General features: G+C 44.7%; 1 protein-coding gene across 1 annotated transcript in view; it reads left to right on the top strand.

Annotated features, from left to right (window-relative positions):
- Window positions 1-22917, top strand: part of LOC310870653 (neurotrypsin-like) — a gene marked incomplete at its 5' end in the record, with an annotated part of 50387 nt that extends 27470 nt beyond the window's left edge. The window contains 6 exons of the mRNA XM_083781923.1: window positions 12878-13072; window positions 14413-14596; window positions 16117-16271; window positions 16476-16613; window positions 19650-19786; window positions 22502-22917. Of these exons, the coding sequence (XP_083638049.1) occupies window positions 12878-13072; window positions 14413-14596; window positions 16117-16271; window positions 16476-16613; window positions 19650-19786; window positions 22502-22705 (1013 nt within the window). The 3' untranslated portion in view covers window positions 22706-22917. The remainder of the gene's footprint in view (window positions 1-12877; window positions 13073-14412; window positions 14597-16116; window positions 16272-16475; window positions 16614-19649; window positions 19787-22501) is intronic.
- Between the last annotated feature and the right edge of the window lie 3233 nt (window positions 22918-26150).

The following is a 26150-nucleotide window of genomic DNA, read 5'->3' as shown; positions in this document are numbered from 1 at the left end:
GCCTGCCTGTCTGTCTGTGCATGCGTGTCTGTCTGTCTGTCTGTCTGTCTAGTTCCTAACTCTTTAAGTCCAGGAAAGCGTCTCTGTGTCGTTTTACATTTTAAACTTTAATCATATTTTATTCTTTAGCCATTCAGAAATAGCAGATCTACAAGTTCACCGCGTGTCACTTAGTGCTGTGCAGTGAGCTTCATATTTGAACTGGGGACCCCCAAAATGATCATGTTTGATTCTATCTCTCTCTCTCTCTCTCTCTCTCTCTCTCTCTCTCTCTCTCTCTCTCTCTTCCTCTCTCTCTCTCTCTCTCCCCACGCTCTCTCTCTCTCTTCCTCTCTTCCTCTCTCTCTCATCCCCCTCTCTATCTCTCTCTCTCTCCCCCCCCTCTCTCTCTCTCTCTCTCTCTCTCTCTCCCCTCTCTCTCTCTCTCTCTCTCTCTCTCTCTCTCTCTCTCTCTCTCTCTCTCTCTCTCTCTCTCTCTCTCTCTCTCTCTCTCATCTCTCTCTCTCTCTCTCTCTCTCTCCTCCCCCCCTCTCTCTCTCTCTCTCTCTCTCTCTCTCTCTCTCTCTCTCTCTCTCTCTCTCTCTCTCTCTCTCTCTCTCTCTCCAGGGTCAGTGAGGTTGGTGAATGGTCATGGTTCGTGTTCAGGCAGAGTGGAGGTGAAGTCTGGTCAGTCGTGGGTCTCAGTGTGTGAAGGTGACTTTGACCAGCAGGATGCAGAGGTGGTCTGTAGGGAGTTTGGCTGTGGGGCTCCTTCAGTCCTCCAGGGGGCGCTCTATGGAGAAGGCAAGGCTCCGATGTGGACCAAAGAGTTCCAGTGTGAAGGCAGTGAGTCTGTTCTCCTGGACTGTAGAACCTCAGACTCAACTAGAAACAGCTGCTCTCCTGACAAGACTGTTGGACTCACCTGCTCAGGTAAAACACACTACACTTTAGTTTACAGTCAAAGTCATATTACTTTTGAACAGTGTTGGGACCGTTACTTTTAAAACGTAACTAGTTACAGTTACTAGTTACATCATTTCAAAAGTAACTTAGTTACTTTACTGTTACTTAAACCAAAAAGTAAAGCGTTACTTTGAAAAGTAACTTTTTCGTTACTTTTCGGCTCGGCTCGCCGGTGCCGGTTCCGGTTCCGGCGAGCCGCCCCGCATCCAAAACACTTGGTGGAGAAAATATGCTATTTCCGTGCTCAGACCCAGGGACACGGGGACACAGCCAGCCAGCCAGGGACACACAGAGTTGTCTATAATAGGAGAAAAAGAAAAACGGGCTCCCACTTCCAGGCCATTCATTCATGCCTTCAGTTCAGTACAGTGAGAATAATACCAATAGCAGGGGGGACTGGTGGTGATTTTGATGATGCTATGTAGGCCTATCAATACATATTTATAGCAAACAACTAAAGGCAAGTAGGCTACAACCAACACAACATGAGGGTTCCAGTTCCACTGCTCCAGTGAAAGTTGTATACTGTGCAGATAGGCTGAGATAGCTCATAGCTGCTCTTATTGGTGGTGGTGGCAATACTCATTTGAGTCTGGATTTATAAACAAAGTAAGACCAAAACCAGAATTAATATTTGATAATCAAACACACACGCGCAAATTCTCTTTCAGTATCTGTCTGTCTCTCTCTCGCTCAAAAGTAGCTAGTCTCACACACACACACACACACACACACACACACACAAACGAACACGCACTCTTTCAGTGTCTGTCTGTCTATCTCTCTCTCTCTCTTTTTCTCTCGCTCGCTCGCTCACATGATGTGCATACACGGTGCACACGTCACACACACACACACACACACACACACACACACACACACACACACACACATACAAACGCACACACACGCACACGCACACACACACACACACACACACACACACACACACACACACACACACACACACACATACAAACGCACACACATACAAACGCACACACACACACACGCACACGCGCACACACACACACACACACACACACACACACACACACACACACACATACAAACGCACACACACACACACGCACACACACACGCGCACACACACACGCACGCGCACGCTCGCGCGCACACACACACACACACACACACACACACACACACACATACAAACGCACACACACACACACACACACACACACACACACTCCTCCTCCTCCCCCTTCTCTCCCGCAAGGCAAGCATGACAGTTCTTCTCATTCTCCCCCGATCGAGACTACATGAAACATAACGAAGAGTAACGGAATAACGCACCATGTAGTAACAGTAACAAGTTACTGAATTTAAAAATGAACGCGTTACAGCAACCGTTACTGCCGAACGTAACGGCGTTACTGTAACGCGTTATTTACGTTACGTTACGTCCCAACACTGCTTTTGAACCACTTCAAACCTATGTTTAGTCGACTGTATTCCCAAGGGCTCTGTACTCGGCCCACTCCCGTTGTCACTGTAAAATATCAGATCTACAAGCGTGTATTGTGAGGAGTTGTGAGCTCACAGATGGTGTGTTTTAGCAGACAGTTAACCCTAGAATAGGAACACTACAGTTCTTAATGTTTATTGTATTGTCTGTGTACAGAGCCTGGTGATGTCAGGCTGGTGGGAGGAGCCAGTAACTGTGCTGGTAGAGTGGAGATCAAAGTCCACCAATGGAGACCAGTGTTTCCTGATGAATGGGACCATCAGTCATCATCTGTAGTGTGTAGACAGCTGGACTGTGGCTCTGCTGTTTCTGCAGAACTGAGATATGGTTCTACATCACAACCTGTATGGAGGATTACATCTAACTGTGTTGGATCTGAATCTCTACTGAGGGAATGTGGAACAATGAGGTCAATGGAGTCTGATACTTCCTCCTTCAGTCTGGAGCTGATCTGTTCAGGTAACAACATGACTTCAACAATGATACTCATCTCTACTGTCTGTCTGTCTGTCTGTCTGTCTGTCTGTCTGTCTGTCTGTCTGTCTGTCTGTCTGTCTGTCTGTCTGTCTGTCTGTCTGTCTGTCTGTCTGTCTGTCTGTCTGTCTGTCTGTCTGTCTGTCTGTCTGTCTGTCTGTCTGTCTGTCTCATATGGTCTGTCTGTCTGTCTGTCTGTCTCATATGGTCTGTCTGTCTGTCTGTCTGTGCATCTCTGTCTGTCTGTCTGTCTGTGCATCTCTGTCTGTCTGTCTGTCTGTCTGTCTGTCTGTCTGTCTGTCTCATATGGTCTGTCTGTCTGTCTGTCTGTCTGTCTCATATGGTCTGTCTGTCTGTCTGTCTGTGCATCTCTGTCTGTCTGTCTGTCTGTGCATCTCTGTCTGTCTGTCTGTCTGTCTGTCTGTCTGTCTGTCTGTCTGTCTGTCTGTCTGTCTGTCTGTCTGTCTGTCTGTCTGTCTGTCTGTCTGTCTGTCTGTCTCATATGGTCTGTCTGTCTGTCTGTCTGTCTGTCTGTCTGTCTGTCTGTCTGTCTGTCTGTCTGTCTGTCTCATATGGTCTGTCTGTCTGTCTGTCTGTCTGTCTGTCTGTCTGTCTGTCTGTCTGTCTCATATGGTCTGTCTGTCTGTCTGTCTGTCTGTCTGTCTGTCTGTCTGTCTGTCTGTCTGTCTCATATGGTCTGTCTGTCTGTCTGTCTGTCTGTCTGTCTGTCTGTCTGTCTGTCTGTCTGTCTGTCTGTCTGTCTGTCTGTCTGTCTGTCTGTCTGTCTGTCTGTCTGTCTGTCTGTCTGTCTGTCTGTCTGTCTGTCTCATATGGTCTGTCTGTCTGTCTGTCTGTCTGTCTCATATGGTCTGTCTGTCTGTCTGTCTGTCTGTCTCATATGGTCTGTCTGTCTGTCTGTCTGTCTCATATGGTCTGTCTGTCTGTCTGTCTGTGCATCTCTACAGTCTGTCTGTCTGTCTGTCTGTCTGTCTGTCTGTCTGTCTGTCTGTCTGTCTGTCTGTCTGTCTGTCTGTCTGTCTGTCTGTCTGTCTGTCTGTCTGTCTGTCTGTCTCATATGGTCTGTCTGTCTGTCTGTCTGTCTGTCTCATATGGTCTGTCTGTCTGTCTCATATGGTCTGTCTGTCTGTCTGTCTGTCTGTCTGTCTGTCTGTCTGTCTCATATGGTCTGTCTGTCTGTCTGTCTGTCTGTCTCATATGGTCTGTCTGTCTGTCTGTCTGTCTGTCTGTCTGTCTGTCTGTCTGTCTGTCTGTCTGTCTGTCTGTCTGTCTGTCTGTCTGTCTGTCTGTCTGTCTGTCTGTCTGTCTGTCTGTCTGTCTGTCTGTCTGTCTGTCTCATATGGTCTGTCTGTCTGTCTGTCTGTCTGTCTGTCTGTCTGTCTGTCTGTCTGTCTGTCTGTCTGTCTGTCTGTCTGTCTGTCTGTCTGTCTGTCTGTCTGTCTGTCTGTCTCATATGGTCTGTCTGTCTGTCTGTCTGTCTGTCTCATATGGTCTGTCTGTCTGTCTGTCTGTCTGTGCATCTCTGTCTGTCTGTCTGTCTGTCTGTCTGTGCATCTCTGTCTGTCTGTCTGTCTGTCTGTCTGTCTGTCTGTCTGTCTCATATGGTCTGTCTGTCTGTCTGTCTGTCTGTCTGTCTGTCTGTCTGTCTGTCTGTCTGTCTGTCTGTCTGTCTGTCTGTCTGTCTCATATGGTCTGTCTGTCTGTCTGTCTGTCTGTCTCATATGGTCTGTCTGTCTGTCTGTCTGTCTCATATGGTCTGTCTGTCTGTCTGTCTGTCTGTCTGTCTCATATGGTCTGTCTGTCTGTCTGTCTGTCTGTCTGTCTGTCTGTCTGTCTGTCTGTCTGTCTCATATGGTCTGTCTGTCTGTCTGTGTCTGTCTGTCTCATATGGTCTGTCTGTCTGTCTGTCTGTCTGTCTGTCTGTCTGTCTGTCTGTCTGTCTGTCTGTCTGTGTCGTGTAATTTCTTCCAGGAGTCTGTAGATTATCACCATATTTTCCTAATGTATCAAGAACGAGAAATGAGCTCCGTTTTCCCAGGCAAAGTCCTTCTTTATTCAATCAAGGCATCTCCCATAGTTACACCAAGTCATCTCCTCATGGTATCGCTCATTCAGGCCAGGTCAAGGCATCTCCCATAGTTACACCAAGTCATCTCCTCATGGTATCGCTCATTCAGGCCAGGTCAAGGCATCTCCCATAGTTACACCAAGTCATCTCCTCATGGTATCGCTCATTCAGGCCAGGTCAAGGCATCTCCCATAGTTACACCAAGTCATCTCCTCATGGTATCGCTCATTCAGGCCAGGTCAAGGCATCTCCCATAGTTACACCAAGTCATCTCCTCATGGTATCGCTCATTCAGGCCAGGTCAAGGCATCTCCCATAGTTACACCAAGTCATCTCCTCATGGTATCGCTCATTCAGGCCAGGTCAAGGCATCTCCCATAGTTACACCAAGTCATCTCCTCATGGTATCGCTCATTCAGGCCAGGTCAAGGCATCTCCCATAGTTACACCAAGTCATCTCCTCATGGTATCGCTCATTCAGGCCAGGTCAAGGCATCTCCCATAGTTACACCAAGTCATCTCCTCATGGTATCGCTCATTCAGGCCAGGTCAAGGCATCTCCCATAGTTACACCAAGTCATCTCCTCATGGTATCGCTCATTCAGGCCAGGTCAAGGCATCTCCCATAGTTACACCAAGTCATCTCCTCATGGTATCGCTCATTCAGGCCAGGTCAAGGCATGTCCTGCATGGCCTCCTCCGTTTTCCTACTCCCCCACCTCCCTTCCAATGCATTACTTTATACAGTACCTCCCTCTCATGCAGTGGGTTGTAACCTTTTGTCCCTGTGTGTGTGTGTGTGTGTGTGTGTGTGTGTGTGTGTGTGTGTGTGTGTGTGTGTGTGTGTGTGTGTGTGTGTGTGTGTGTGTGTAAACAGCTAATCAAAGACCCCCAACTGTGACAGTCCCTGTAGTACTCATAAAATGCATGCATGGGACAAACTGTAGCCTCCTGCCCTAAAGAACAGTCAAACAGGAAGGCCTATAGATAATATCAGATGAAAGAACAGTCAAACAGGAAGGCCTATAGATAATATCAGATGAAAGATGAACTCAAAGGGTGACAAAGGGTGAAGCCTACAGGCTTCCTGCCTGTAGGACAATTGATATGCAAATAGTTAAAACACTGATGATGAGACGAAGGGAGAAATGGCTTGAAATGATGACTAACCACATGCTATATGATTCAAATTACACCACGTCTGTCTGTCTGTCTGTCTGTCTGTCTGTCTGTCTGTCTGTCTGTCTGTCTGTCTGTCTGTCTGTCTGTCTGTCTGTCTGTCTGTCTGTCTGTCTGTCTAGTTCTTAACCCTTTAAGTCCAGGAAAGCGTCTCTGTGTCGTTTAACATTTTAAACTTTAATCATATTTTATTCTTTAGCCATTCAGAAATAGCAGATCTACAAGCTCACCGCGTGTCACTTAGTGCCGTGCAGTGAGCTTCATATTTGAACTGGGGACCCCCAAAATAATCACGTTTGAACTGGGGACCCCCAAAATAATCACATTTGAACTGGGGAGCCAACTGGGGATGCAGCGTAGATTTGATGTTCTCAAAGGAAGCTCAGTCCATTTCACCTGCAGCACCAGTGGTTCAAATCCACCAATCCAGAAGCTCAGTCCATTTCACCTGCAGCACCAGTGGTTCAAATCCACCAATCCAGAAGCTCGGTCCATTTCACCTGCAGCACCAGTGGTTCAAATCCACCAATCCAGAAGCTCAGTCCATTTCACCTGCAGCACCAGTGGTTCAAATCCACCAATCCAGAGCTACATCATATCAAAGTTGTCCGGGAGCCAGGGCCCCAAAATCAGTGTCATCGGTATCAACTGAGCAACCAGAGCAACCAGAGCAACAATAGTGACTTCCTCCTGGGGGATTCAGAGACGTTCCAATGCCAGTTGGTCGATGTATTTCCTCCAACTGCGCCTCGGTCTGTCCCAGGGTCTCCTCCCAGTGGGACGTGGTCCTTGGTCTGCCCCGGGGTCTCCTCCCAGTGGGACGTGGTCCTTGGTCTGCCCCGGGGTCTCCTCCCAGTGGGACGTGGTCCTTGGTCTGCCCCAGGGTCTCCTCCCAGTGGGACGTGGTCCTTGGTCTGCCCCGGGGTCTCCTCCCAGTGGGACGTGGTCCTTGGTCTGCCCCGGGGTCTCCTCCCAGTGGGACGTGGTCCTTGGTCTGTCCCAGGGTCTCCTCCCAGTGGGACGTGATCCTTGGTCTGCCCCGGGGTCTCCTCCCAGTGGGACGTGGTCCTTGGTCTGCCCCGGGGTCTCCTCCCATTGGGACATCTCTCTTCCATACTCTCTTCCATCAAAATATAATATATATATATATATATATATATATATATATATATATATATATATATATATAATATATCTTCTTATTACTCTCTTCCATCAAAATATTCCATATACCATCAACATAAAGGCAAGGTGTTTCTGTGATGTTTTTCTACTTTCTATTTGGATGAACTTGACGTTCACAAGCAACTTGAGTCACCAACAGTAACTTGTAAGAAGCCTTCTAAGGTTATATCGTTACGTCATCCACGACCTCAGCCGCGACATTATTATTATTATTATCATCTCAGTCTGACATTCTCCTGACTCGGTGAAGCGGCGCTGGGTGAAACCGAAACACCAGCAGCAGCGCTGGTGCTTCCAGTCTGCTTTCCACATCTTCCTCCTCTCTGACACCGACAACACTCGCTCTTTTCAGTGCAAACACTGTGGTTCATAACTTCAATTTTTTTTCGCTTGCATTATTCTACTGGAAATGTCATGAGACATGAACGGCGCAGAATCAATCTATCTCGCGCCACCTTGTTTTGAACTGAAGTGGCTACGTCAGTTACTGAGTCAGACCTTTGCTGGTAGAACAGATCTACAAGCTAACAACGCGCCACCAAGCAACGCGTTGTTAGCTTGTAGATCTGTTCTATTTGCATGCGCAGTTACGCACACATGGAAGATACCAAGTACACTCGCCACACAGGGTAAACTTTATATAGATAGGAGTAAAACACTATGAAAAACAAAATAATCTAAACATTTTTTTAAATACAAAATTTAGCAAAATAAAGTTGTACAACCTCCCCCAAGCCAAAATAAAAGAAAACATATCCCCCCCTCAGGCTCAAAAAATAGTTTAATGACCCCCCCCTTTTTTGCACCATACCAACCTTTGATAAATAACGATCAGTCCCTTATTGTCATGATTTGTCACGACAAGAGTTGGCTTTGTCCGCGGCGTAAACGTCTTTAAATAAATATTTTTAGAAAAGTCTATGAGGAAAATGAACGGTGATTTCTTCTCCGTCTCTCTCGGGGTGGCGGGACTTGACGCTCTACTTACTCTTAGTGCAGAGTAGTCAGAACCTAAGTCTCTACCGGGTGCAGAGGGGAGTATGATAGGTGGGGTTGGGTGAGAAGGTAAAGGGGGGTCCGGTCTAGAGTTTAGTGGGCCTAGGGTTCCCCTCAGGTGGGTACAGGGGAGTATGGGGAGTGGGGGGAGTGGGGGGTCACTGGATTTCTCCCTGGGGACTTGGAGCACAGAAGAGCAAAGTTAAGAAGACCCTCATGGTCTTCTCCTCTATGCATGTCCGAGGTGGCTCATACAGTACATGTCCCATTAAAGCTATGGGGCACTTGAGAGATTGGGGCTTGTCTGTCCCTGTGGTGGTAGTTCTAAGACCTCCATGTTGTGATATTGATTAACATGGGGGGTGGGTTCAATTAATCGATTATTAATCGGCAGAGCTGTCGACTATTGTCAACATATTTTCCAATTTCCACTGAGATTATGGGGTGAATGAATGTGGCCAGACCCATCTTCTCTTTCTGTCATAGTGACATAATATTGTCCTGCATCAGATCATGTCCAAATCAGGTTCTCCAATCTCCAGTAGCCTCTTCAGTTTTTTGAAGATTTTTTGAGTGGTGCAACCACTCCCTTACGGAGCTATGTGTGTGGCTGGCTGGGTCTGAGCACTATGTGTGTGGCTTGCTGGCTGGCTGGGTCTGAGCACTATGTGTGTGGCTTGCTGGCTGGCTGGCTGGGTCTGAGCATACATAGATAGATAGATAGATAGATAGATAGATATATAGATAGATAGACCATTTGGTTCTACTGACTGAGAGTGTTTGCTGCAAAGACACTCGCGTTGTGAGCTTTTATAGATTGCCTATTTTCACAATGTTTGTCCCGGCCCACAGTTTGGGAACCACTACCCTTATAGGGGACTTATTTTTATTATTATTATTGCCAGACACCTTTACAAAAAAAAGGGCAGACATTTCTCTGTAAATTTATTCCATGATTTGTGTAATATTCCCATGCAGTCTATCACTTGGCAGCCATGCTTTTACAAATGTCACATGACAGTACCACCCAGTAATAATGAATATATTCCTTATTGTTATGGTATCAAAATAAATCTCCTGAAAGCTTCAACAGAATGTGAATTGTGTATATGTGATGAATTCACCTATACAGCAGTACGGCATTATAGAAAAGGGAAATGTCCTATTACACTGTTATAACCTTATAAACATTTGCTTTAATATATCATTGTACTTTTACATAATTTATATATGCTAATTGGATTCCTAGATAACCAAAACATAGGGTTAGACACCAAAATTATTTTTCTAGGATGAATAATGGAGGAGTAATGGTATTTTAAGAACTGGCGGCGGCCATCTTGAAAATAACACCTTTCGGGTGGTCAAACTTTGGTAAACTTTTAGTATGTTATTAAGGACACCTAATACTACAAAAAAAAGTTGAGAAACCTTTTGTTGCAATTTTTTTAGGATCAAACCATATTTTTACCCGCCTATTAAGTCCACGAAAGCGTCTCTGTGTCGTTTTACATTTTAAACTTTAATCATATTTTATTCTTTAGCCATTCAGAAATAGCAGATCTACAAGCTCACCGCGTGTCACTTAGTGCCGTGCAGTGAGCTTCATATTTAAACTGGGGACCCCCAAAATAATCACATTTGAACCGGGGACCCCCAAAATAATCACATTTGAACTGGGGAGCTCCAAAATAATCATTTTTGAACAGTTCAAATATATCATAGTGATTTTGGGAAGGTATACACGACAAGTATACCCCTACCCCAACATCCATCCATCCATCTTCAACCGCTTCTCCGTAGTCGGGTCACGGGGGCAACAGCTCCACCAGAGTGCTCCAGACTTCCCTCTCCAGAGCAACATTAGTGACTTCCTCCTGAGGGATTCCGAGACGTTCCAAGGCCAGTTGGTCAATGTATTTCCTCCAACTGCGCCTTGCTCTGTCCCAGGGTCTCCTCCCAGTGGGACGTGATCCTTGGTCTGCCCCGGGGTCTCCTCCCAGTGGGACGTGGTCCTTGGTCTGCCCCGGGGTCTCCTCCCAGTGGGACGTGGTCCTTGGTCTGCCCCGGGGTCTCCTCCCAGTGGGACGTGGTCCTTGGTCTGCCCCGGGGTCTCCTCCCAGTGGGACGTGGTCTTCGGTCTGCCCCGGGGTCTCCTCCCAGTGGGACGTGGTCCTTGGTCTGCCCCGGGGTCTCCTCCCAGTGGGACGTGATCCTTGGTCTGCCCCGGGGTCTCCTCCCAGTGGGACGTGGTCTTCGGTCTGCCCCGGGGTCTCCTCCCAGTGGGACGTGGTCCTTGGTCTGCCCCGGGGTCTCATCCCAGTGGGACGTGGTCCTTGGTCTGCCCCGGGGTCTCCTCCCAGTGGGACGTGGTCCTTGGTCTGCCCCGGGGTCTCCTCCCAGTGGGACGTGGTCCTTGGTCTGCCCCGGGGTCTCCTCCCAGTGGGACATGATCCTTGGTCTGCCCCGGGGTCTCCTCCCAGTGGGACATGATCCTTGGTCTGCCCCGGGGTCTCCTCCCAGTGGGACGTGGTCCTTGGTCTGCCCCGGGGTCTCCTCCCAGTGGGACGTGGTCCTTGGTCTGCCCCGGGGTCTCCTCCCAGTGGGACGTGGTCCTTGGTCTGCCCCGGGGTCTCCTCCCAGTGGGACGTGGCCCTTGGTCTGCCCCGGGGGTCTCCTCCCAGTGGGACGTGGTCCTTGGTCTGCCCCGGGGTCTCCTCCCAGTGGGACGTGGTCCTTGGTCTGCCCCGGGGTCTCCTCCCAGTGGGACGTGGTCCTTGGTCTGCCCCGGGGTCTCCTCCCAGTGGGACGTGCGTCGAGGACCTCCCTAGGGAGACGCCCGAGAGGCATCCTAACCAGATGCCCGAACCACCTCAGCTGGCTCCTCTCCAGGCGAAGGAGCAGCGGTTCTACTCCGAGTCTCTCTCGTGTAACTGAACTTCTCACCCTATCTCTAAGGGAGACGCCAGCCACCCGTCAAAGAAAACTCATTTCGGCTGCTTGTATTCACAACCTTATTATTTCGGTCATCCTTCGGTCATTCTTTCGTTCTACCTCAACCTGACAATCTACAGTAGTATACACCCCCAACCTGGCAAGCACTTGGCATTGTAGCCATTACAGTTAGTTTGACTCAGTTCCATAGATAAACATTGTGAAAATAGCCGATCTACACTTATAATGAATTATATAAAATAGTTATTTTAGATCACATTCATTATTGATTAGGTTAGTGTCCAGTGTTTTATTATTTTAACCAAAGGTGATGTAATGTTAGGGCCGATTCATACTCCTATTTTACCGCTGTTTCGGCGCTGTAGTGCCGAAATGATTTCTGGCTCGTCAGAAATTTTCAGTAGCACCGAAGAGCCGACTTTAGGACGGTACCCCCCCCCCCCCCCCCCCGAACCTCAAATTACATCACATTATAGGCTCTACAGAGCCGAACCGACTTTTATTCAGCTCTAAAATAGGAGTATGAATCGGCCCTTAGACACCACATTATTCATACATTAAAGGTGATATAGACAAGTTTTCAGCCAAAATTTAAAATATATATAAATGTATTCTTTTGGCCTTTCCCCCCTGTATCTTTCCCTATATTATGATGCTGAGGTGTTCTCCTGCAACAGCACACTCCCCCTTTCCCCCCCTGTGGCTGAATGCACTGTTTATATCCACTACTGTTTACTACTCGGGACGTCGGAGGGGATTTAAACTTTTAGCCAATAGGCCCTGCGGTAAGCCCCGCCCGCTCGCTCAGCTGCCTCGATACCGTTGTTAAGCAGGACAAACATCAGCGAACCTCCATTGAGGACCGTGTTATGTCGGCGTTTTCCGAAGAGGAATAGAAGCATTCATATCAACAACATTCATACTATAATAACGCCATGGTGAAACGTTGCTGTTGGGCGTCCTGCAACAGTGCTTCATAGGCACCCAGAACGTTTGGGGCATTTATTTTTATTCCTTTCCCGTGGGTGCGCACAATGTTTACATTCTAGAGGAGGAAGCGGCGGTGGCGTCACTCGTTCACCCTCCCTGCTACTATCATACTAGTATTAACGTCAACCTTTACTAAACAATGGTTAAATCAATCGTCTAATAAACAACAAACAACTTACCATGGAGCAAATGGTGTGCTTTGTAACTTTCTAGTTGCTTGTGTTGGACGGCAGCCACATAACTGTCTTCAACCACAGGCTCCAGGTACGTCCCCTCCCACTGCGGTTCAGAAAGAAAAGAACGCTGCTTACCCCCTTCTGCATGCAAAAAGTGAAGGTCCGCTAATGGTCTAAAGTCTAAACTATTTTCTTTGCCGTTCCTAAATTCAAAATAGTTTAGACCATTAGCGGACCTTCACTTTTTGGATACAATGTGCAGAAATGGTAAGCAGCGTTCTTTTTAGACAGCCCTCTAGACAGCATATTGCTGTCTAGAGGGCAGAAGAATGGCAGGTTCTCTCTGGCGCCACCCAGTGTCTATCTGTGCTCATTGTGGACGGCTGCGTCTCTCCACAGCGACGCCGTCAAAGCACTGCGGACCCCCAGAGGTCCTCCAGATGAACAGCATCATGAAAGGTACGAGACGAGACGCGTACGCGCCCGGAGAGAAGGTGTTCTACGACTGCATGGTGGGATACAGTTGGACCAGAGGACGCCACAGTGTTACGTGTGTGGATGGACAATGGACACGTTTAAAAATAAAATGTGGAAGTAAGTGTACGTTTGTCAGTGTTGTTTGATTGAAGTGTGTGTGTGTGTGTGTGTGTGTGTGTGTGTGTGTGTGTGTGTGTGTGTGTGTGTGTGTGTGTGTGTGTGTGTGTGTGTGTGTGTGTGTGTGTGTGTGTGTGTGTGTGTGTGTGTGTGTGTGTGTGTGTGTGTGTGTGTGTGTTACCAGTCACAAGGAGGTCCTGATTCTGGAGGTGGGCTGTGTCTTTGATCTGTACATGGACCAGGCATTCCAAGATAAACATTCTAAGTATCAACCATTACTTGGATTGTATAACAAACCTGGGATATCGCTGTAGATTTGCCATACTGATATTGGGAAGCCTGGGCCGTGTGCATAAACTGACCATGAGTGGCCTAAGAATAGCTGGCATGACAAAAAGCAAAGCCAAACAACTTGCCAAATACTGAGCTCTGTTTGGGCTGTTATAGGCAGCCAAATACTGAGCTCTGTTTGGGCTGTTATAGGCAGCCAAATACTGAGCTCTGTTTGGGCTGTTATAGGCAGCCAAATACTGAGCTCTGTTTGGGCTGTTATAGGCAGCCAAATACTGAGCTCTGTTTGGGCTGTTATAGGCAGCCAAATACTGAGCTCTGTTTGGGCTGTTATAGGCAGCCAAATACTGAGCTCTGTTTGGGCTGTTATAGGCAGCCAAATACTGAGCTCTGTTTGGGCTGTTATAGGCAGCCAAATACTGAGCTCTGTTTGGGCTGTTATAGGCAGCCAAATACTGAGCTCTGTTTGGGCTGTTATAGGCAGCCAAATACTGAGCTCTGTTTGGGCTGTTATAGGCAGCCAAATACTGAGCTCTGTTTGGGCTGTTATAGGCAGCTTGTCTGTGTGGAGGAGGGGCCATGTGTATCCTTAAGTGAACATGAACTGTCAACCCCGTTATATTTGTTTCCTTGTAAAATGTATTGTAATTTGTGGATTCAAATAAATACATTGAAGTGTGTGTGTGTGTGTGTGTGTGTGTGTGTGTGTGTGTGTGTGTGTGTGTGTGTGTGTGTGTGTGTGTGTGTGTGTGTGTGTGTGTGTGTGTGTGTGTGTGTGTGTGTGTGTGTGTGTGTGTGTGTGGAACAAGCTTAAATTGTATTTCTTGCCTTGATCTCCTAACCGCACATTTCTCTCCATGGCTCGCACACACGCCCACCCGCACACACACACACATGCACACACACACACACACACACACACACGCCCACCCACACACACACACACGCCCACCCGCACACACACACACGCACGCACACACACACACACACACACACACACACACACACTTCTCTCCATGGCTCTCACGCTCTGTCTCCATTTGACTCAGGAACGTGCGGCAAGCGGATGGGCAATATGCTCACAGTCAGCGGAGGCACTCTGTCCCGACCTGGAGACCATCCATGGCAGGTGTCTCTGCAGAGCAGACGCAGAAACTCATCCAATGCGTTCGGACACGTCTGTGGAGGCGTCCTCATCCATTCCTGTTGGGTCCTCACCGCTGCTCACTGCGTGTAAGATGCTCTGAATGCTATGTGTGCTAACATGCTGCTCTAAATGCTATGTGTGCTAACATGATGCTCTGAATGCTATGTGTGCTAACATGCTGCTCTGAATGCTATGTGTATTTTAACCACATCAAACGGTACTGCAGTGCATACATAAGTGTAAATTAAACAATACAATATCACTGACCATTGGTGTCTTTGGAGGTAGAACCCAAGGGTTGTGTTTGCTGTTTGCATCTGGTGTTTGTTTGAGAGAATGATGAAGCACCATTCCTTTTTGGGTTCTCCTAATCAGGTAACGAGCAGCCATCTTGCTGCTGCATTCTGGGAGATGTAGTTTCTGAGGTGTGAGATGTCATGCTGACCTGATTGTCCATTTTTGAGTTTTGACTCAACAATGAAACAATAATCTCTATGTTGAAACTATACACACTATAGCACTATAGGACATGGCATCTGTCTACATAACATTAACTATTTAAATGACATTGTAGCCTTTTAATAAGCCTGTAAGGTCGTCAAGGCTATAGGCCAAGTCCTACGGAGCTAATATGGAGTCTGAAGAGGTTTTCAGACTATGGTCCAAAGATTGGGAGTGAGTCTGCAGTTCTGACTGCAATGGGAAGTTCATTCCATAGTTTAGATTGGGAGTGAGTCTGCAGTTCTGACTGCAATGGGAAGTTCATTCCATAGTTTAGATTGGGAGTGAGTCTGCAGTTCTGACTGCAATGGGAAGTTCATTCCATAGTTTAGATTGGGAGTGAGTCTGCAGTTCTGACTGCAATGGGAAGTTCATTCCATAGTTTAGATTGGGAGTGAGTCTGCAGTTCTGACTGCAATGGGAAGTTCATTCCATAGTTTAGATTGGGAGTGAGTCTGTAGTTCTGACTGCAATGGGATGTTCATTCCATAGTTTAGATTGGGAGTGAGTCTGTAGTTCTGACTGCAATGGGAAGTTCATTCCATAGTTTAGATTGGGAGTGAGTCTGCAGTTCTGACTGCAATGGGAAGTTCATTCCATAGTTTAGATTGGGAGTGAGTCTGCAGTTCTGACTGCAATGGGAAGTTCATTCCATAGTTTAGATTGGGAGTGAGTCTGTAGTTCTGACTGCAATGGGAAGTTCATTCCATAGTTTAGATTGGGAGTGAGTCTGTAGTTCTGACTGCAATGGGAAGTTCATTCCATAGTTTAGATTGGGAGTGAGTCTGTAGTTCTGACTGTAATGGGCAGTTCATTCCATAGTTTAGATTGGGAGTGAGTCTGCAGTTCTGACTGTAATGGGAGGTTCATTCCATAGTTTAGATTGGGAGTGAGTCTGTAGTTCTGACTGCAATGGGAAGTTCATTCCATAGTTTAGATTGGGAGTGAGTCTGTAGTTCTGACTGTAATGGGAAGTTCATTCCATAGTTTAGATTGGGAGTGAGTCTGTAGTTCTGACTGTAATGGGCAGTTCATTCCAGTCTGGGAGCCAGAATAATGAATGAAACGTCTCTCATGTCTTAATGACTGACTGCTGTTTCTCCAGTGAGTCTAACGACACCATGGACATGAAGGTGGTCTTGGGGGGAGTGGACAAAGGCATACATGAAGAGGAAGACCAGATCGTCGACGTGAAGAGAGACTTCATTCATGTGGATTATCGGGAAAGAAAAATATCCAACAATCCAAGAAATGACATTGGTGAGACCATTAATCTACTCTGTCTCTGATTGGTCCATTAATTTACTCTATGTCTCTGATTGGTCCATTAATCTACTCTGTCTCTGATTGGTCCATTCATCTACTGTGTGTCACTCACACAGCATGCCTAAAGGTCTAAATGATGACATCATGTCAGTCAGAGATGCTAATGTTATGTAACTATTGTGTTTACATGTGTCTCAGCATTACTGCAGCTGGAAACCACCAACGGAGCATCCTGTGCCAATGAAACCAACTACGTTACAACTGCCTGTCTGCCAAACAAGATGTTCCCCGATGGAACGAAGTGTTGGATCTCTGGATGGGGCGGAACTAAAGATGGTACGTGTCCAACCATTTCACTACCATTAATCACACCTTAAAGATGGAGTGAACTAAATATGGTACGTGTCCAACCATTTCACTACCATTAATCACACCTTAAAGATGGAGTGAACTAAAGATGGTACGTGTCCAACCATTTCACTACCATTAATCACACCTTAAAGATGGAGTGAACTAAAGATGGTACGTGTCCAACCATTTCACTACCATTAATCACACCTTAAAGATGGAGTGAACTAAAGATGGTACGTGTCCAACCATTTCACTACCATTAATCACACCTTAAAGATGGAGTGAACTAAAGATGGTACGTGTCCAACCATTTCACTACCATTAATCACACCTTAAAGATGGAGTGAACTAAAGATGGTACGTGTCCAACCATTTCACTACCATTAATCACACCTTAAAGATGGAGTGAACTAAAGATGGTACGTGTCCAACCATTTCACTACCATTAATCACACCTTAAAGATGGAGTGAACTAAAGATGGTACGTGTCCAACCATTTCACTACCATTAATCACACCTTAAAGATGGAGTGAACTAAAGATGGTACGTGTCCAACCATTTCACTACCATTAATCACACCTTAAAGATGGAGTGAACTAAAGATGGTACGTGTCCAACCATTTCACTACCATTAATCACACCTTAAAGATGGAGTGAACTAAAGATGGTACGTGTCCAACCATTTCACTACCATTAATCACACCTTAAAGATGGAGTGAACTAAAGATGGTACGTGTCCAACCATTTCACTACCATTAATCACACCTTAAAGATGGAGTGAACTAAAGATGGTACGTGTCCAACCATTTCACTACCATTAATCACACCTTAAAGATGGAGTGAACTAAAGATGGTACGTGTCCAACCATTTCACTACCATTAATCACACCTTAAAGATGGAGTGAACTAAAGATGGTACGTGTCCAACCATTTCACTACCATTAATCACACCTTAAAGATGGAGTGAACTAAAGATGGTACGTGTCCAACCATTTCACTACCATTAATCACACCTTAAAGATGGAGTGAACTAAAGACGGTACGTGTCCAACCATTTCACTACCATTAATCACACCTTAAAGATGGAGTGAACTAAAGATGGTACGTGTCCAACCATTTCACTACCATTAATCACACCTTAAAGATGGAGTGAACTAAAGATGGTACGTGTCCAACCATTTCACTACCATTAATCACACCTTAAAGATGGAGTGAACTAAAGATGGTACGTGTCCAACCATTTCACTACCATTAATCACACCTTAAAGATGGAGTGCCGTGTTTGTTTTCCACCCTAAAACATGTTCATCAGGTCTTTTTGTTATATAAGGAGTTATATTTTTTTCAAAAAAGTGTAAAATTTTTGTTCTAATGTTGTTTTTATGTGGACACGCCCACCAGTTAATTAAGTATGGCTGGTTTGCTTGGTGGGTGGTGATGGGTGGCGATGAGTGGTGATCCACCTGAACTGAAGCCACACCCACAGCTGTAGTTGGGAGAGGGAGGGCTTAGAGGAGGGGCTGATAGTGTGATGTCACTATATTACTGTTTATTTCATTGGCCCGTTTGACTGTCAAGGGTTCAGCCTCCAGGAAGAAACCCTAAATACAAAGTTAATACACCATTGCACATAAAAACGACTCCAGGGTGTCTAATGAAGTACTGTCACCTCAGACACATGAAAAACTGGAAAATTACAAACATTGTGGCACTCCCTCTTTAGAGCGGCTTTTAATATTTAATATCATATTGTCTATGTCCCTCAAAGTTATTTCTAATTGTTTGAGACTCAAGCACCACTCTGATATAACCAGTCCTTATTTCTGGACTTTGAAAGCAGTTTTAGCTGCAATACCACAATGTCCTGAGGTGGTGGGGGTGCTGATATGCAGATTATTTAATATTTGAGTCATTATAATACTGACGCTAGATAAAACCAGGCATGTTTCCATTCCATGCCAGCTTGGAAAATCAACAATGGTGGACATTGCTGATGACATCACGATGACGACAAAATCAGTTGAGCTGTTCCTGAGAGCAATTTCCATTAAAACACCTAATATGATATGAAAGCCTGATTGTTCAAGATTGGTTATTTGTGGGGATAGAAAACACATATGGGAGCCCCAAAAACACAAAATAAATTGAACAAGTTGAATTTTATGTTATAGGTACTTTAAATAAAAGCTACACCAGTCTATATAACACAGGGGTAAACCAACCAGTGTTCTTGTCTCTCAGATAATAACACAGGGGTGAACCAACCAGTGTTCTTGTCTCTCAGATAATAACACAGGGGTAAACCAACCAGTGTTCTTGTCTCTCAGATAATAACACAGGGGTAAACCAACCAGTGTTCTTGTCTCTCAGATAATAACACAGGGGTAAACCAACCAGTGTTCTTGTCCCTCAGATATTAACACAGGGGTAAACCAACCAGTGTTCTTGTCTCTCAGATAATAACACAGGGGTAAACCAACCAGTGTTCTTGTCTCTCAGATAATAACACAGGGGTGAACCAACCAGTGTTCTTGTCTCTCAGATAATAACACAGGGATAAACCAACCAGTGTTCTTGTCTCTCAGATAATAACACAGGGGTAAACCAACCAGTGTTCTTGTCTCTCAGATAATAACACAGGGATAAACCAACCAGTGTTCTTGTCTCTCAGATAATAACACAGGGGTAAACCAACCAGTGTTCTTGTCTCTCAGATAATAACACAGGGGTAAACCAACCAGTGTTCTTGTCGTCCCTCAGATAATAACACAGGGGTAAACCAACCAGTGTTCTTGTCCCTCAGATAATAACACAGGGGTAAACCAACCAGTGTTCTTGTCTCTCAGATAATAACACAGGGGTAAACCAACCAGTGTTCTTGTCTCTCAGATAATAACACAGGGGTAAACCAACCAGTGTTCTTGTCTCTCAGATAATAACACAGGGGTAAACCAACCAGTGTTCTTGTCTCTCAGATAATAACACAGGGGTAAACCAACCAGTGTTCTTGTCGTCCCTCAGATATCCACCCGTCCAAACTGTCACAAGGACAGGTTTCCCTGATGTCTCAGCAGCGTTGCATGGAGTTTTATGGATCCCAGCTGGACGAGACCATGATCTGTGGAGAAGACAAGAAGGGACTAGTCAGCACCTGTAGCGTAAGTGTGTGTGTGTGTGTGTGTGTGTGTGTGTGTGTGTGTGTGTGTGTGTGTGTGTGTGTGTGTGTGTGTGTGTGTGTGTGTGTGTGTGTGTGTGTGTGTGTGTGTGTGTGTGCGTGTCAGACTCTGGGAAACTGGACATTAAAACAGGATGGCAGTTCAAGGTATCAGTGTAACATTATAATTCATAACTTTTCCAGAAAGTTGTATAAAAAATTAATACAAGTGAGTCAGGTGACAAGTTACCTCCTCCTATCGGCATTTAGAGCCTGGATAGCTACAGGCACGAAGGAGAACTTATACCTGTTGCTTTTGGCCCCTGGAACTTTTAGGAGAATGCCAGAGGGAAGCAGCTTGAACTCAGAGCTGAGGGGATGGGAGTTATCCGTACAAATGGACTTGGCTTTCTTAAGCACCTGATTTTTAAATACTTGGTCTAGACTACTGAAATTAACTTTCCTCAAATATCTTTGATGCCGTCTTTGATCTTTGAGACCAAGTTGGTTTTCCTTTATGTTTAGGTTTCTGTACCAACAAATGATGGAGAAGGAGATAACTCAATTGAGATGACTCAATAAAGGCACTGTAGAACAGTTTCATGAGGGATTTGTCAACCTGAAATTTGGCGAGCTGCCTCAAGCAAAAGAGGCGTTGTTGGCCTTTCTTGCACAATATTTCACAGTTCACATCAAATTTGAGCTTGCTGTCAAATGTAGTACCCAGGTATTTGTAAGTGGTCACCAGGTCGACTTGCTCACCATGGACAACACTGTTCTGGGGAACTGGAGGGGATCTCCTGAAGTCTACACACATTTCCTTGGTTTTCAAGACATTCAGTTGGAGAAAGGCATCCCCACACCAGGAGAGAAAGTCCTCAAGTACTTGGCCATGACCAACTTCATCATCACCAAGCAAGCTGCCTATGATGGAGTGGTCAGCGTATTTGATAATGAATCTGTTGGCGTGCTGACTGAACTATGATGGAGTGGTCAGCGTATTTGATAATGAATCTGTTGGCGTGCTGACTAACACAATCATTTGTATATAAAATATATAAGAAGACGGACAAAACACAACCCTGAGGTGAGCCGGTAGAGGATGATAATAGGTTGGATAAAATACCATTGACCTTTACCTGTTGTGATCTATTGGTAAGAAGATCAAGGATCCAGTTTGTCTGCCAGAACATGAGGCTGAATTGTATTAAATAGATTAGAGAATCTATCCCCTTAAATGTATAACTTGCCTGGTATATCCTTGCATGCCAGCAACTTAAACCTGTGTAGACGTTGAAACATGATGGCTTTGCAGTTGCTTTTAATATTTCTTTTATCCCACGATTTTGTAACCCATTTTTCACCCCTGTGTCAATCATCTAATGTGATCCTGGGCTCTACACACCCTCCACCAACCTAGTCCCCATATATGGGGGACAAGGGGAGAGCAACCTAGTCCCCATATATGGGAGACAAGGGGAGACCAACCTAGTCCCCATATATGGGGGACAAGGGGAGACCAACCTAGTCCCCATATATGGGGGACAAGGGGAGACCAACCTAGTCCCCATATATGGGAGACAAGGGGAGAGCAACGGACTTGAACTCATGCTTCCTTCATGCCTGAGTGTCCAAGTTGCTCCTTTACACCTGACAGGGGGGAGTTTCCCTGGTTGGACGTAGCGCGTGGAAGGAACACGTTATTCCAACCTTTAGCTTTGCAGTTGCATTGATGAGAGACTTGGCTACGTCTCTCATCCTTGGATATCACTGGACGATTTGTCATACTGATATTCGGAATCCTGGGCCGTGTACATATACTGACCACGAGTGGCCTAACAGTAGCTGGCATGACAAAGACAAAGACAAACAACTTGCCAAATACTGAGCTCTGTTTGGGCTGTTATAGACGAATTCAGAAACGGGTCTCGTGGTCGCAGCTTACGTATTTCCTGTAGGTGGAGCCGACATAGCTGTGGGGTAAACCTGCACCTCTTCTACTACAGTGAACTGTAGAGTGACTGATGTTAGTCTGCCTCAAACGTTACACTTTTACCTGCTTTTTACTAACACTAACACTACAAAGATGCCCAGAACATCGGGGTGAACCTGTGTAGTTTATGGCTGCTCCAACAGTAGTGGCACCATAAAAAAAGAAAAAATGGAATGTCAAAATATCCACCGCGGTGGCTGAGACCAGAGCCATAGAGTAGTGGTTGAGACAAAGCAGTGAAACTAAGGTCCTGAAAGATACATAATGTCAGTCTGACCCAATACCCAATCTTTCTGTTTCATGAACAAAAGGCTGCTCTACTTTATACCTCACATTAATCATTTAAAGTATGAGGTATGAAGTACATCAGCCTTCAAAGGCTGTTTTTCTGTCCTAGTAAAGCGGAGCAGCATTGAGTGACCAGCTGACAGGCTGTCACGGGCATCTAAACATAATGTATTCACTCCTAAAATATATATAAAACTATATTATACATTTATTATTTATCTATTGTGTGTCTTACTGACTATGTGACTATGGCTGTGTGTCTTACAGGGTGACTCATATGGCTGTGTGTCTTACAGGGTGACTCATATGGCTGTGTGTCTTACAGGGTGACTCATATGACTGTGTGTCTTACAGGGTGACTCATATGGCTGTGTGTCTTACAGGGTGACTATGGCTGTGTGTCTTACAGGGTGACTCATATGGCTGTGTGTCTTACAGGGGGACGCGGGCGGACCCGTGATCTGCAGGGGCGATGGGGTTCACAACGTGGCAGGCTTGGCCAGCTGGGGGAGTGCGCCGTGCGGTGGTGAAAACCCCAGTGTCTACGCCGATGTCCACAGACAGGTGGAGTGGATTTCCGGCTGCATTGTCAACAATGGACAAATATGCAAGACACAGAGTGTGTGGGAATATGACTATTAAGGATAAACCTATTAGCGAGCCGTTGTGCGCCAGTGGTGAAAAGCAACTAAGAACCTGTTTATCTTTAGTTAAATATAGTATAGTTTTACCTCTACTCCACTGCCACATATGTGCCAGTAGAATAGTCTATGGAAGAGTGTCAGAGTGGTAGGAGAGGGTGAGTATGTGGTTACTTCCATCTCACCAGCCCTTCCCCTGATTGGTTGGGGTTGCCTACTGGATCACCAGCCCTTCCCCTGATTGGTTGGGGTTGCCTACTGGATCACCAGCCCTTCCCCTGATTGCCTGGGGTTGCCTACTTAAGGCCAGCAAACACCTGAGGTCTTCAGCATTATATTTTTGTGTTTTAGTGATGTTCTGCTCGCCTGCCGTGTTTTTGGTTTGTTCTGCATGTGTATGATTTGCCATCTTAAACTTCATTAAAAGGACAAGGTTCATGTTTTAGGTTGTTATTAGGAAAAGTAAAAGATGGGTGTTATTCTTTTTTTTTCATTTGCTGCTTTCTTTGGTTTTAGGGATTTTAGCTGTTTTTGACAGGGGGGGGGGGGGGGCATTCGAGCATGGGGCTAAATATGTATTTTGTTTTACAACATTTTATAGCGATTTATCTTTTTATTATTTACTATAGTTCTACTAGACCCCAAGAAATTACATCTGGCCACAAAAGATCACAGGATCTACTGAATGTGTCAAAGTGACATATTGAGCCTATGACACAGTGTGGCTTCCCCCCCAGTAGGCTACCTTCACATTCAGTAGATCCTGTATTCTGCTGTGGCCAGATGTAATTTCCTGAGGTCTATTAGGGCTATAGTAAATAATAAAAGAAGATTGAAGAAAACCTTATATTTTTTATCATCAAAGTTGGTATTGTGACTTTTGCATGTGTCATTATATTATCACCACTTTACCCGAATACAGCTCAAGTGGAGTTAGGTGGTTTTCTCTGTCAATGACAGAGAAAACTCTTAACTCTTTGATTATCACACACACACACACACACACACACACACACACACACACACACACACACACACACACGTTACACAAGATGGAACAATAAAGTTTTATGTACCTGTACAGAAGATGGAACAATAAAGTTTTATGTACCTGTACACAAGAGGGAACAATAAAGTTTTATGTACCTGTACACAAGATGAAACAATAAAGTTTTATGTACCTGTACAGAAGATGAAACAAAGTAGAACCTTGAACCTTGGAGGGTAACCAGTGGACCTGTTCTCTGCAGTAGGAGGGTAACCAGTGGCTTTAGAAACGGGTAGATTCATCCTGGGACCTTTAATACCATTAGCTTTAGAAACAGGTAGATTAATTCTATAGGACCTTTAATACCATTAGCTTTAGAAACAGGTAGATTCATTCTATAGGACCTTTAATACCATTAGCTTTAGAAACAGGTAGATTCATTCTGGGACCTTTAATACCATTAGCTTTATAAACAGGTAGATTCATTCTATAGGACCTTTAATACCATTAGCTTTATAAACAGGTAGATTCATTCTGGGACCTTTAATACCGTTAGCTTTAGAAACAGGTAGATTCATTCTATAGGACCTTTAATACCATTAGCTTTAGAAACAGGTAGATTCATTCTGGGACCTTTAATACCATTAGCTTTATAAACAGGTAGATTCATTCTGGGACCTTTAATACCATTAGCTTTATAAACAGGTAGATTCATTCTGGGACCTTTAATACCGTTAGCTTTAGAAACAGGTAGATTCATTCTGGGACCTTTAATACCATTAGCTTTAGAAACAGGTAGATTCATTCTATAGGACCTTTAATACCATTAGCTTTAGAAACAGGTAGATTCATTCTGGGACCTTTAATACCATTAGCTTTAGAAACAGGTAGATTCATTCTGGGACCTTTAATACCATTAGCTTTAGAAACAGGTAGATTCATTCTGGGACCTTTAATACCATTAGCTTTATAAACAGGTAGATTCATTCTATAGGACCTTTAATACCATTAGCTTTAGAAACAGGTAGATTCATTCTGGGACCTTTAATACCGTTAGCTTTAGAAACAGGTATATTCATTCTATAGGACGTTTAATACCGTTAGCTTTAGAAACAGGTAGATTCATTATATAGGACCTTTAATACCGTTAGCTTTAGAAACAGGTAGATTCATTCTATAGGACCTTTAATACCATTAGTTTTAGAAACAGGTAGATTCATTCTGGGACCTTTAATACCATTAGCTTTAGAAACAGGTAGATTCATTCTGGGACCTTTAATACCATTAGCTTTAGAAACAGGTAGATTCATTCTGGGACCTTTAATACCATTAGCTTTAGAAACGGGTAGATTCATTCTGGGACCTTTAATACCATTAGCTTTAGAAACAGGTAGATTCATTCTATAGGACCTTTAATACCATTAGCTTTAGAAACAGGTATTCATTCTATAGGACCTTTAATACCGTTAGCTTTAGAAACAGGTAGATTCATTCTATAGGACCTTTAATAACATTAGCTTTAGAAACAGGTAGATTCATTCTGGGACCTTTAATACCATTAGCTTTGGAAACAGGTAGATTCATTCTATAGGACCTTTAATACCATTAGCTTTAGAAACAGGTAGATTCATTCTGGGACCTTTAATACCATTAGCTTTAGAAACAGGTAGATTCATTCTGGGACCTTTAATACCATTAGCTTTAGAAACAGGTAGATTCATTCTATAGGACCTTTAATACCATTAGCTTTAGAAACAGGTAGATTCATTCTGGGACCTTTTATACCATTAGCTTTAGAAACAGGTAGATTCATTCTGGGACCTTTAATACCGTTAGCTTTAGAAACAGGTAGATTCATTCTGGGACCTTTAATACCATTAGCTTTAGAAACAGGTAGATTCATTCTATAGGACCTTTAATACCGTTAGCTTTAGAAACAGGTAGATTCATTCTATAGGACCTTTAATACCGTTAGCTTTAGAAACAGGTAGATTCATTCTGGGACCTTTAATACCGTTAGCTTTATAAACAGGTAGATTCATTCTATAGGACCTTTAATACCATTAGCTTTAGAAACAGGTAGATTCATTCTATAGGACCTTTAATACCATTAGTTTTAGAAACAGGTAGATTCATTCTGGGACCTTTAATACCATTAGCTTTAGAAACAGGTAGATTCATTCTATAGGATCTTTAATACCATTAGCTTTAGAAACGGGTAGATTCATTCTATAGGACCTTTAATACCATTAGCTTTAGAAACAGGTAGATTCATTCTATAGGACCTTTAATACCATTAGCTTTAGAAACAGGTAGATTCATTCTGGGACCTTTAATACCATTAGCTTTAGAAACGGGTAGATTCATTCTGGGACCTTTAATACCGTTAGCTTTAGAAACAGGTAGATTCATTCTATAGGACCTTTAATACCATTAGCTTTATAAACAGGTATTCATT

Source organism: Protomyctophum parallelum (assembly GCF_964188405.1).
Source record: "Protomyctophum parallelum genome assembly, chromosome: 14".
Lineage (NCBI taxonomy): Eukaryota > Metazoa > Chordata > Actinopteri > Myctophiformes > Myctophidae > Protomyctophum > Protomyctophum parallelum.
The sequence above is the reverse complement of the archived record's forward strand: the minus strand, read 5'-3'. Positions and strand labels throughout refer to the sequence as shown.